At 39.3% G+C, this 13,998-nt stretch overlaps 1 protein-coding gene across 1 annotated transcript in view; it reads left to right on the top strand.

Moving 5' to 3' along the window:
* IFNAR1 (interferon alpha and beta receptor subunit 1) overlaps positions 1–13,358 on the top strand; it is a 41,769-nt gene extending 28,411 nt beyond the window's left edge. Inside the window, exons 8-11 of the mRNA XM_089512068.1 lie at positions 1,897–2,051; positions 8,360–8,510; positions 10,223–10,374; positions 12,100–13,358. Coding sequence (XP_089368194.1) covers positions 1,897–2,051; positions 8,360–8,510; positions 10,223–10,374; positions 12,100–12,330 — 689 coding nt within the window. The 3' untranslated portion in view covers positions 12,331–13,358. The remainder of the gene's footprint in view (positions 1–1,896; positions 2,052–8,359; positions 8,511–10,222; positions 10,375–12,099) is intronic.
* The last annotated feature ends 640 nt before the right edge of the window (positions 13,359–13,998 follow it).

Below are 13,998 nucleotides of genomic sequence, written 5' to 3'. Positions count from 1 at the left end.
GGTAGGTGTCAGTCACCATCTGAATTTGTACATTGCTTACAGACGGTTCCGTAGTAACTCACCTCTATCCTTCCAGTTTTTCAAAAGGGGGACTGGTTTGCCACCCTGGATCTCAAAGATGCCTATTTCCACATAGGGATCTGGGATTACCAAAGATGGTTTCGTGCCATTGCCATATACTACCATTTCTTTCAGATCCGAGTCCTACCCTTCGAGCTGTCTACGACTCTCACAGTTTTTACAAAGTGCATAGCGGTGCTGTCCGCCTTTCTCCATCAAAGGGGTATTACTCTCTTCCCCTATTTGGATATTTGGCATCTTTCAGAGAGGTTCTGGTTCAACACATCAATGACACCCTATCTCTCCTGCACTCTTGGGCTGATAGTCAGCAGAGCCAAGTCCAACCTGCTTCCATCTCTGGAAATCAAATTCATTGGAGCTATGCTAGATTCAAGGCAAGGACTAGTTTACCTGCCTTTGGACAGATTTCAGTCCCTGGTTGAGGCGGTTCTGTCCTCCAGATGGACAATCGCCAGGTCAGTTCATGTCACTGTATGACACACGGCCTTGTCCATGGCAGTCACTCTGTGGTCTCGGCTTCAGTTCCATCTATTCCAGTCTTGGTTCCTGTCTGTCTTCGTTCCACTAGTGGACTCTCCTCTGAAAAGGCTCACTGTTCCTTGTCCTATCAGCAAGACACCGGACTGGTGTCTTGCTGACAGGACATTCGGTTCTATAAAGACAAAGTTGTTCTTCAGCTGGACATCACCTTCCTGTCCAAGTTGGTCTCAGCTTTTCATATTAACCAGAATATTGTGTTCTCTACATTTGTGCTGAACCCTAGTCTTTGATACCAAGCGTACTTTGCACTCTCACAGTGTCAGGAGGGCTCTGACTTTCTATGTGGACAGAACCTCGAATTCACATTGAACTGAAAGACTGTTCATTTGTTATTTGGATTTGAGGTTGGAACTACCTGTCACCACTCAGCGGTTCCCAAAATGGGTGGTTGCAGCAATCCATCTTGCTTATGAATGCTGGAAGGCTCCCCCTGCCTGAACTTGAGCTCAGCCTACCAGGGCAGTAGCAGCCTCTTCTGTCTTTCTTAGTGGGGTGTCATTGGAGGATGTTTGCAAAGCTGCTTTCTAGTCCCAGACATTGACTTTCATCTCTCACTATAGGCTGGATATTAGGTCACATAATGATGCAGCTTTTGGGAGGGCAGTGCTGAAGTTTGAGTTTCATTAAGGTTGGTTACGTTTCAAGTTCAGGTTTGTCTTGTTATTGAATAAAACATGTTTTGTTTCACTGACATGGTGTTTGGTGTCATGACATTCCCTGTCACTAAAACTTGCTAGTCTAACCCATTTGTGTGATTCACAGAGACCATGAAAAAGAAGGTCAGGTTGCTTACCTGTAACTGTAGGTCTTTGAGTAGTCATCTGTGTATTCACACAAACCCACCCATCCTCCCCGCATGTCATGTCCTGCACATGTTACTTCTGGATTTTGCTATGAGGTGTCTGAGTAGGAACTGAGGTAAATGAGTGGAAACGCTAGGGGTGAAATAAGAGATGGGTGGAGCTAACACTAAAAATCTGCCTAGCAGTTCTAGAAAGTTCTGAATGGCTCTGCGAATGTGCAGGAAGACCCGTTTGTGTGAATTCACAGATGACTGTTCAAAGAATTATGGTTATAGATAAGCAATCTGTCCTCCTTCTTCATGGTCTCTGTGCAGCATTGCTACCATTCCCTCCATTATTCAGGAAGAAATTGAATGTTTTTGACTGGTATTGCTAGGACCCTCTTTCTGAAAGCACTCTTACTGCAGCATTAGAATTCAACCTATTTTGTTGAATTTGAGTGTTTAATATACTATATAATTTTTTTTTAAAGATCAAATCGGCTCTCCAAGCATCAAAGTTAATGCCAGTGAGGAATCACTTCTAATTTCCATTGCTTCTCCTGGAGAAAATGAAAATAATCCCATGAGTAAACTATATAAATTGACTTACAGTATTTGGTACTGGCCAAATTCTTCATATACCAAGGTAAGACTGTTGTCATTGTTGCTGCTGCTGCTGTTATTTCTTCACACCAATAACCTATACATGGAAATATTGAATTGTAATGCCTACTTCTTCCTTTATTCTGAGCCATCTGTGGCTTTTGTGTTCCGATGTTTAACTAGCTCCTTATTTTTTATAGTCCAACTGATCCCTGGATGTTGATTAGTAAGTAGTTGACATCCCTCATTTTTATAAAAAGTATTTTACTGAAATAAGCTCAGACAAATGTTAATCAAGAGAGGAAAAATTATATAACAACTCATCAATCAGAGTGATAGAAAAATATGCAGAAGCATTTGGAAAAAAAAAATACCCAGGAGCTAGAGAATTGTATAGAAGTATACATAGACTTCCTCTGTGGTTTCCTTAGTACATAGTTCCATAAGGTAGCATGGACCTTAGGTGGTGGACAGATTTCTGAATTTTTATTTACACAATAAAAAGCTACTTGATGTTATAAAATATATATGTTGAGTCTGGATGTTTGAGCCTTCTAATCCTCTGCCCCATCCCGGATTCGCCCCTTTTCACTTGCTGCCCCTCACTCCTGGAACCTTCTTCCTCCACAAGCAAGAGTCATCACTTCTTTAACCAGCTTCAAAACAGAGTTGAAAACCATCCTGTTCAGAGAAGCCTTCCCAGACATCGCATAATTGTCGCTTACTATCTGATGTTCTGTTGTTGACTGTTTATTGATCCATTTCCTATATTGCTATGTACTGTATATGTATTATCCTACTTGTGAGTATGTATTTTCCCTGGATAATGATTAACCTTCCATTTTGAAGCCAAGCCCTCCCTCCTGTCCATCTGCCTTGGTCCAGGCCTCGGAGGTTGAGAGGAACTGCTGGACCTCTTACCCTTTCCCGTCACCACTCCCTTCTCCTTCTGTGTCATGTCTTTTTAGATTGTAAGCCTGAGGGCAGGGAACCGTCTAACTAAAAAAAAAAAAAAATTGCATGTACAGCGCTGTGTAAATTTACAGCGCTTCATAAATAAAGGTTAATAATAATTAGTTAGATATTCTAATAGATCCTTTTTTAAATTCCCAATATATTTATTTATTTTTGTTCCTAAAATATTTTAAAAATTTTATTCCAAAGACTGCTGTTGTTGTAAGTCCCCTGTTCATGATACCTGACCTAGAGGCTTTTTCCCTTTTGCTTAATGGTTATGCATGCTATTCATGTCTTCATTCATTCTAATATCCACTAAGACTGAGTGCAAATATACCTGTATACCAGCAAGGTTGGGGGGGGGGGATGTACTGTACTTTATAATGCAGGAGCTGCTCTTACTCATGCTTTTGAAAAAGGCACCTTAAGTAATTTAGGATAACTTTCTTTTTGCAACTTTCAATATAAAAATGCTGAATATATTTTTTGCTGCTAATTCCATGTTAAATGTGGCTTTAGAAGTAGGGCTGCATCCGCACTACTGAAATAATCTGGTTTGAGACCGCATTAATTGCCACAGCTCCATGCAATGCAATTCTGGAAATACTAGTTGGTTGTGGCACCAGAACTGAGCTGGGAACTACCATTCCCAGAATTGCATAGCATATAGCCATGGCAGTTAAAGCGGTCTCAATTGTAAGCCTCTCTGAGAGCTTTTAGGGCTGAAGGGCGGGGTATAAATACCATAAATAAATAAATAATAATAAACCAGATTATTTCTAGGTACTTTCCCCAGAAACTGGAGCTACACTGAATATACATGTAATGATGCTTTTATTAAGCCAGGATAGCTGAGCCCTAGTAAGTCCCAGAGTGAGAGTCATGTGCTCCAAAGTTATTTTTGAAGCCCTCTACACTCACCAAAAATGTGTATGTGTGTTTGCATTACATTGGAGAATTATGCTTCCAGAAGCCTCTAGATAGTGGCATCCCTAGAGTTGGCTTTACCCACTGCAGTGACTCATGGTGTCACCCCACGTTGACCTCGTCCTATAGTATACCGTACAGAATCCTTAATAATGTTTTTTGTACTAATATTATTCTGTTAGGGAAACATTCCCAACATGTTCATTTGAAAGGAGAGTCCTTGAGTGAGACACGAGAACCCGAAATGTCCATAGGCAATACGAACTTTATTTTGGCCAAGACGACAGCACACCAGCAGATGGTGATAAAATTGCTGCCGTGCCCAATAGCCATTTTCAAAAGTTTTTATAGCAAAACACAGTTCATTGTTTACATAGCATTAGCTTAATTGGTTATTTAGTACACACATGATTATACAACTGGCAGTTAATTGGCTATTGTCTGAACATCAAGTGATTGGTTGCATTCACTATCCATGCAGTGTTCACACACTTTCTTATTGGCATTACATTTGCTTGGAGTCTGGAATGCAAAGAGATACTAGCTAATGCAAAGAGATACTTAGCTAAGCTGATCCTGTTCTCCTTCAAGGCTACTGCTGAGACACAGGCCGTTGTATTCAGAGCTCTCTAGAGAAAGGAGGGGTGAGGGGGTGAGTGTGTACTATGGGTCACACACAGTAAAAAAGAGTGGGGGCCAACAGCCCATTTACACTTTACTCTGTAGCTCATTCTATGAGTCTACTGTAACCACTGATTCTTTGCATCTCAGAGCACACTCACTCTGGGTTTCCTGTTCCCTTATTTGGTCCGTTAACCTCTAGGCCTTGAAGCAAGCAGATTACAGAAGCAGAAAGCAAGAAAGCATTAGTTCAGCCATACTTATGTCCCTCTCAATTCATAAATCATAATCCCCACGTATCACTGAATGTAATGGTAACAGTTGTGACATAAACAACTAGCACCATTAAAATTATGCTTTTAAATTACAACATCATATGCCAGCCTAAATGTATTTACATGTACTTAAAGTGAAAATTTGGTAAAATGTGATGTTAAGGAATTTTTTTAAAAATACATTTTTAATTTAATTTTTTTTGAAATTTTAAATTAAAAAAACCTGGGGCCTCTCTTTTCTCCTCCCACCTCACCCCGTTCACCCCATCTCTTCAGCAGCCTGTTTCTGCCAAAAAGTAAATGTTTGAGGAGCAATGGTGTCATCCCATCATAGAGTGTCACCTGGAGTGTTCTGCACCCCCCACACCTTGCCTCTTCAGCAAGGGTAGATAACTTCCAGCTATTACTCCATTCCCTCCTCTTGGAGGGCCACACTTGCCCTGCACTCCCAGTCTCCCAAAACTGTACCCTAAAATTGCCCAGATGTATACCCAAAAGGCTCCAGATAACACAATGGCTTTTTGTTGTTGTTAACTGCTCTCAAGTCATCCCTGACTCATGGTGACCCTATGGATGAGACATTTTCAAGACTCTTTATCTTCCACTGCACTGCTCAGGTCCTGCAGACTCAGTCCCATGGCCTCCTTGATTGTGGTCTGCCTCTGTTTCTACTGTCTTCTACCTTTCCTAGCATTATTGACCTTTCTAATGAGTCATTCCTTCTCATTCCCACTCTTGGTTTGAACTTTTCTCACTTCTCTCCAAGATGAAGAGAAGCCATTGGTGAGCATCCTTTGAGTTTAGTCAGTCAACCAAATCTTATCTAACAGTACCATTGTCTAGCCCACTTTTTCCTAGGTTTTTTGCACGAATGTCATGGGGGACTTGTCAAAGGTCTTATTGATAATCAAGATATACTACATCCACAATATTACCTTCATCTACCAAGCTAGTAATTTTATTGGGGGGGAGGACACAAGATTAGTCTGCCATGACTTGTTTTTTGGAAACCCATGTTGGCATTTTGTGATTATGCCATTTCTTTTTAAATGCTTACAGACTGTCTGTTTACTGATCTACTCTAGAATATTTCCTGGTATTGATGTCAAGTTAATGGGACAATAATTGTTTGGTCCTCCTTTTTCATTTTTTGAAAAAGGGACAATATTTTCCCTCCCCCAGTTCACTGGGACTTCTCCTGTTCTCCAGAAATTCCTATTCCATATCCTATGGTTTTGAGATTATTTCGGCCAATTCTTTTAATACTTTTGGATGTAGTTCATCTGGCCCTGGAGACTTGAATTCGTTTAGATTAACCAGCTATTCATCTACTACTTCTTTACTTATCCTGTGCTGCACTTCCTCTATCATACTTTGACCACATAATGAGAAGGTATGACTCACTAGAAAAAAACAATAATGCTAGGATAGGTAAAGGGTAGAAGAGGGAAGACCGCAGACTAGATGGATGGACTCAATCTGAGAGTTATGGGAATGGGCTTGCAGGACCTGAGCAGAGAAGTGAAAGATAGGGATTCTTGGAGATATCTCATCCACAGGGTCGCCATGGCTTGGAATTGACTTGAGGATAGCTAACAACAACAGCAAAACCTCTCTAGCAAGTCTGAGCTCATTCAGCACTTGAGCTTTTCTGACTTTCCCCCTACAGATGCTGGCTATTTGTTTAAATTCTCTTTCTTTCTTTCTTTCTTTCTTTCTTTTTTTTTTTTTTTTTTTTTTTTTTGTGATTTCCCACCTTTTCCATTTCTTATACGTGTCCCTTTTAAAGCTTAGCTCAGTTGAAAGTTCTTTATTCATCCATCCTGGCTTATTGAGACACTTCCCATTTTTCTTTGGAACTGTTTGAAATTGTGCCTTCAGTATCTGCCTTTAAGAAACTCCCATTCATCCTGAACTGTCTTCTCTTTGACAATTCCTGACTACAGGATTACATCCAGTATTTTCCTAGGTTTACTGAAATCAGCTTTCCTAAAGTCTAGAATGTGTGTCTGAGTATACTTGGCTTCCCCTTTCCATTATATAACAAACTCCAGGAGAATGTGATCACTCCCACCTAAGGATCATGCCACTTCCACCCCATTAACCAGGTCATTCCTGTTGGTTAGGATCAGATCTAAAATAGCTGATCCCTTTGTTGCCTCTTTCACCTTTTGGACAGTGAAATTGTCTTCCAGGCAAGTTAGGAATTTGCTGGATCTTAAATTTTTGGCTTAGTTCGGCTTCCACCAAATATCAGGATAGTTGAAATCACTCATCACTATTACAGCTCTCCTTTCTGAGTGTGTGGTCATCTGTTCTAGAAGGGCATCATCCAATTCCTCAGTCTGACTTGCAGTTCTGTAGTAGACTCCCACAATAACGTCCATGTTGTTTTCCTCCTTTTAATTTTTAGATGCTCTCCACCCGGCTTCCAAGTTTAAGTCCTGGATCTCTTCATAGGTGTAAACACCCTTGACATATAATGGTACTCCTGCTGCCTTCCTGTTTAGCCTACTTTTCTTTAAAAAGTATACCCTTTTTCTCATCCATTCAGGCTTCAGTGATGCCTTTTTATCATATTTGCTTTGCTGTGCTAGGAGTTAAAGTTCATCTTGTTTATTTCCTATCCTCTGTACATTAGTGTAGAGATAGCTAAGACAATGAGCCTTAGAAATAATCTTAAGTAATTTTTAGTTTTGTAGGAATGGTATGGCTACTGGAGAATCCATGCTGGAGGAAAATCAGGATTCCTCACCTATGGTCTAGGTTAGTGCTATTTGAAGTGGTGGTCCATGGACTGCTGCTTGTCCCTGAGCCATTGGTTATTAGACCCCAATGAATTTCCAAGAAAGGAAAAAGCAGTTGTAGCCAATGGGCACACATATGGTACTAGTCACTAGCATATTTGGAAAAAATACTTGCCTGCCCCCAACATCACATAGCCCGAGAAGCCTTGGTCTAGGGAACAGTGTCTTGTGGGTTTCAATAATTTGATGCCACATCTTGAATATCTGTTCTCTTGAACCCAGAACACCATGCCTGGAGTTTGTTGAGACAACAGCATAGTCAATGTGGTTTACATCCCAAGTTGGCCAAATTAATAATTTTAAATAGTAAGTCACTTGAAGATTTTCTGAAAGACTGGTAAACGTTTATGGATTTATTTATTTATTTATTTATTTATGAGTTATAAGAAATCTAACGATGTAATAATCTGTAGTTATGTTTTTCAGTAATTTTAGTAGGACTATTTAGCTGCATCTGTAATGATGGAATAATACATTTTTTCTCTTTATTTTATTTTCATTACAGTCAGGACTTGGGGGGGGGGACAGTGTCCTATTGTATATTAGTTATTTGTTCCTCTCCTCTTTTTATTTTCTCCAGTTTTCTTCTTTCTGTCTTTTAATTTTCTGAAGGTATATTACTTAGATTATAAATTAGGTTATTTGCATTAAAATTGATTTTAAAAATGTGGTTTGTACCCCAGGTTGGAAAACAAATCACTTTACTAATTTTTGGGCTGGTTTAGATTTCCTCCCCCCCCCCCCCCCCCCTATATGTTTTCCAGAAGAAAGAACTTGGGGATAGAACATCGCCACCATATGTGATCTCAGGCCTGATTCCATCCACTCTATACTGTCTTAAAGTGCAAGCATTTTCTCGACAATATAATAAAAGTAGCATGTTCAGTAATGTAGAATGCATTGAAACAGCTAAAGGTATGTTTTTTTTTTCTCTGTTTATTAATAAACGTTACTAAAAGAAGTGGGGAATTGTCCATCTTGGGGACAGAATTCCAGTTTGGGGAAGGTATTAATGTAACAGCAGGCATTTTATTAGCAGACCCAAGGACAGTGGGTAGAGGCAAATGTAATCCTTACCGATTTAGACATTTTCCTGCTAAGCATACAAAAAACTAAATTCTAGATATGACTGAGTGGAAGTAAGCCCAAATGCAACAACTTTTATATGTACCCGTATTCTTGCCACCAGCAACATACAGTTCAGCTGTCTGTAGTTGTTTTCTTACCTTCAAAGGAGTTCTGTGAAGACCATTTAAAGCAGTGGTCCCCAAACTTTAAGAGATTTTGGACTTCAGCTCCCAGAAACCTCAGCCATGTTGGCCAATAGTCTGGGATTCTGGAGCTGAAGTCCAAACTCCTGTAAAGAGCACAGTTTGGGGACCACTGATTTGAAGTCCCTGTAGATGGCTTTTATTTCCATTCACTGAACTGAGATAATAAAAGAAGAAACTTGCATCTCAAATATGGTACCCCAATAGCTGCTTATAAAGTGGAAGTTCCCCATCTCTTATTGATATATCCAGTCCTTCCGATACAGATTATCACAAAGTGCATGCAGTTATCTGCAAAATCTTCCATAAATATAAGAAGGCTGGAATACTTACACGTGCATAATATAAGCAGTGATGGAAGTAATTGATTAGAAATTATTGCTTTGGATTGATTATGATCAAGGCCCAACAAATGTACACTTCTGGAACTTTTCATGTTAAGAAAGCATGTTGTATTAAACTTTGACATTTATTGCAATATAGGGCATCAGTGTTACTCTACTAGATCTTGTTACTTAGAGCAAACTTAGGCCTGTCACAGACTGCCAAAATAAAGCTGCTTCAGGTCTCTTTGGAGGTATGCTATTTAAATGGTGCATGCATCCTAAGAATCCGGAAGCTGCACCAAAGCTGCACTCCAGTGCTTAGGAATGGAGTGTGGCTTTGGCGCGACCACCAGACCCATGCATCATTTAAATTGCATACCTCCAAAGAGACCCAAAGCAGCTTTATTTTGGCAGTCTGTAACAGGCCTTAGTTTTATATCTTTGTATTGATAAGGCTGAGATGCTATGCATCATGCCTGTTACAAAATAACAATTTTCTGAGATAATTTAATTTCTCAAGTGCTAGGGCATCACATTACTGGCAGAAAAAATAACACTTATTTAAAATTAAACTTTAAAGGTTCAAGTGCTTTCCTTGCCCCCCATCCCCCACATGCATGCCATTGTTGATTAGGTTCTCTTCTGGCCTCTGCTGTTGAAGAGCAGAGCTGCGTGGGTGGAAAGCTCCTACTGGCAATAGCAAGGTTGAATTCCCAGAATAGGACATGGCAGGAACAGGTTGGAGCTGCCTTTTATCTGCTAGAATCAGTTGGTTGAGAGGGAAACTACATTAAAAAAACAAGTCTGCTTTGCCAAGGGTATAAGACAAAGAAATGCACACACATATATGTGTACAGAATACAGCTGAACTGGCTGGTGTGAGACACTAGGGCTATGGGTGAAGCATTAGATCAGCCTTTAACCTTTAGTCAGTCAACCCATCCCAGCCCCACTTCTGATTGTTCTACCTCTTGATTTACCACTTTTTCAATATTTCAATATTTAATTTTTTTCTGTTTCTTTTTTGCAGGAGAGTCTTTAGCTTTACACATAATAATTATAATTGCAATTGCCATAGCCATTGGTGTAGTGGTAGCAGGTTTAATCGGTTTTACATATTACATTTGGAAGAAAGTCAAATATGCATTTTTTCCAAAATGCAGCCCTCCTTTGACCATAAAGGTATTTATGCTTGATTTTCTTCCTTTATCATTTCTGTATGCAGAGCTCACAGTGAGCATATGATTGCTTTTTCCACAGGGAGTAGGAACATGTATGGAGTGTGTGGTGTCGTGTGTTTGTATGTGTGTTTCAAAGAGAACAAATGGAAGTAGTCCCAGTACACCAAACACAAGATTTTTTACATGCTTGGGAGCTGCTTTTGAATATCTGTGTTGTATGCAAAGATCCCTGGTTTGAGGAAATATGATTCTTTCACTGAGTATAGTTACTAGGTGATCCTGCCATACACATTACTTTGGCACATCTCCCAAATTTCTCTAATACTGTATATTGGATTGGCAATTTTATTTTAACATCATATAATGTCTTAAAGTATGTTTTCTTTCTACAATACACTGACCATACCATAAAAAGAAAAGGTTAAGTTTCAAGGCTCCTCCTAACTTTTCACCTCCTCCTGGAGGATACCTACACAGACATTACATACCTTTCTGCACACAGCCCCAAAATGAAGTACTGCATGTGTGCATGTGTACCTCCATGTCATCTGTCATTTTATGGCAAACCCCATGAATTTCATAGCATTTTCTGATGCAAGAAATACACAGAAGGTAGTTTGATACTGCTTTCTGAAATATAGCCTATAGCACCTGGTATACCTTGGCAATTCCCCTGCTAAGTATTGCATTATCCAAATATAATGACAGTGTATCAGTTAAATATTTTCACATCTCCAGTAGCCGATTTTTGCGCATCACTGAAGAAATGTTCTCTGTGAATACTCTCTGGTCTTAAAACAGCTTCTCCCCCCACCCACCCAATTATCACACACATGTATTTATTTTTAATCTACCAAGCAAAATTGTAGACTGTTTTCTATTGTACTGTTGCACTTGAAACATAATATATCACGTTTTTGTTTTTTGGTATCATGAGCAAGTTTCCCAAAGAATCCGATGTTGAATAATAATGAAATCTGTTATCAATTCTTGTAATGAACTAGAAATTGAAATCCAAGTCTTTCTTTGCCACATTAAGGCCAAAATGCACATTGGTTGGACTCATGTTTTTCAGTATTGAAATACTACAGTAATTTATCTTGGCTTCTCATTGCCAACTCACCAGTACTCCTTTCTCTCCTTACTGCCAAAAACAGCAGCTTGGCTCCCCTCACAACATCTAGCTGTTGTAGATTGAACTTCTTCATTTTACCTTCCACCACCTTACTGATGGCTTTCATGTGTAGTCAGTCTATATTATTGGTTGGCAAGAGACAGTAAAATGCAGAACTATGTGGCGTGAAAACATACTTACTAGACACTATGGAAGAATAGATATTAGACATTATCGAAGAACTCAATGTGCAATTACCAGTTTTGTTGGGAGCTTTTACATATTGCATAATATCTGTTTTGACTTTAGCTCCATCCTATTCCAGTGATCTGAACTTACTTGTATAATGCTTCTGAGAAAAGAGTAATTTTTTCAGTATTTTATACACCAGTGATACCTTCAGTCTCTGATAAACAGCAATGACATAAAGTTAATTCTAGCTGTACACAATAGCTTTCTGTAGTTTTTTTATGTAGAAATCACTCTCACCTGTTTTTTGCACAGTAAAGCTTGTCTGCAAAACTAAATGGTAGTATAAAATTGATTTTTATACAATTGAAAAGTTTATTATGTTTTTTTCTCATTACTTGGTTTCTTGCTCCCCACCTGCAGAGCATTGAAGGAAAAGATGTGAGCAGTTCCTATTTGCTGACTTCAGAAGAACCAACAGAAGACTGTGTTGTCATTGTTGACAGTAGTGCTCCAAAAGATGTTAATCTGGTTGAAGTGAAAGACCATAAAGAGTTGGAAGAGATCAGCCAAGACTCAGGAAACTATTCCAATCATGATGATATTTCTGGAGATAAAGATTCCTGTAAAATCACAGAACAGAAAGCAACATGAGTCTTGACAGTAATCGGCAGAATCTAGAAGATGGATATCACAAATGTTGTATCCCAAAATAGGCTAGCAGGTGGCATTCAGTATTTTGAATTTTGTTTACTGCTATTGGAAGAACTGCTGGAATATGGAGAACAAACCTTAATATCTGTCTAAAACATGATGGGAAAATGTTTACACCATCGTATTAACTGGAGGTTGGTGCTTAAATGTGTGGTAAAACACAACATCCTGCGGACTGTAAATTTATGCTGGTATGGATACCAAGTTGATTGTTACAGTAATAGTTGTCAATATTAATAGTCTTCTGCGCATCATGGACTGCAGCAGCTTCCAAAGTACAGTCGGCCCTTCTTATACACGGATTTTTTATACACGGATTCAAGCATACACGGTTTGAAAATGTTCCAAAAAAGTATAAATTTACCTTGATTTTCCATTTTTATAAGGGACACCATTTTGCTATGTCATTATACTTAATGGGACTTGAGCATACACGGATTTTGTTATACACGGGGGATCTTGGAACCAAACCCCAGCGTATAACAAGGATCCACTGTACTGAAAGGGTCTCCAGCTTTTCACAGAGAGGAAGGCACTTCTTCTCTGACCAAATGTATGCCAACATTGTGAGTGTTGGCTGATGTTGGTGATTTACAGCGCACATACAGATTACTGCTGCCTTAATGTAATCTTATGCAAGTTTACAATTTCTTTTGTAACTACATAATGGTACTGTCAAGATTGCCATATAGCTGCATGTATTACACTCCTGAGTTAAACATTCTTTATAGCTGAGGGATAGGAATCCCTTTTGACCCTGGAGTTGAATCTCAATTTGGGAATAGTTTCAAGATCTGCATTCCAGCTAAAGTGGGGTTAAGGGGACAGGACAGCCCAAGTTAAATGTACATGATTTAATGCAGGATAGTCTAGGGCAATCTTTACTGTTGGCAACCAAGAAATCAAATGACAATCATTGACCAAGCTATCAGTGTTTCTCAGAACATTTTTAAAAAATAATTTCTGTATCCTTTGTTTCTTATCTTTAATCTTCTAATCTGTTTTCTTTGATGGAAGGATGAGTATTAATGTGTACCCATTGAAATGTTCTTTTCTTACAGGATAGCAAGAGTTTAGCAACAGTGAATAGATCCGTTGTGTTGCTACTGATATAATGTTAATGAAGGGGGAGGAGATGTGTGGCTGCATTCATGCTGGCTGCAATCCATTGCTTTTAAGTCTTCATTCTGCTCCACACCATCATGGTTTTGCTGAAATTTGAGCTCCTGAGGCATATGCTATGCATGAGTGATTTTAGTGAGGTTGAGTACAAAACTGACTGATGTGGGGGTGGAGAGAATATATTTTCGTATCATTTTCCATTTGTAGCTACAATGGAACAAAAAAGAGTAGTCAGTGCATGGTATTTGAATGCCCACCACCTTCTAGCTTTATTTTTAATTTTCAGAAAGTGCATCATACCATCCAGGAAGCATATTTTTATCTGAATACTTTGGCTAAAAGTGATTTTGGGTATTGTGGGCGAGGCTAAGGGGCCTAGCTTGGGAGTGGCTCCTTTGGGATCCATGGAGCAGGGACGTAGCCAGGATTTTAGGAAGGGGGGGTCCAGACTAAGTGCCACGGGGGCTGGCCATTGCCATCCTCTGA

The sequence above is a fragment of the Sceloporus occidentalis genome, unplaced genomic scaffold (assembly GCF_023333645.1).
Source record: "Sceloporus occidentalis isolate IW3139 unplaced genomic scaffold, rSceOcc1.0.p SCAF_2, whole genome shotgun sequence".
Taxonomy (NCBI): Eukaryota; Metazoa; Chordata; class Lepidosauria; order Squamata; family Phrynosomatidae; genus Sceloporus; species Sceloporus occidentalis.
The sequence above is the reverse complement of the archived record's forward strand: the minus strand, read 5'-3'. Positions and strand labels throughout refer to the sequence as shown.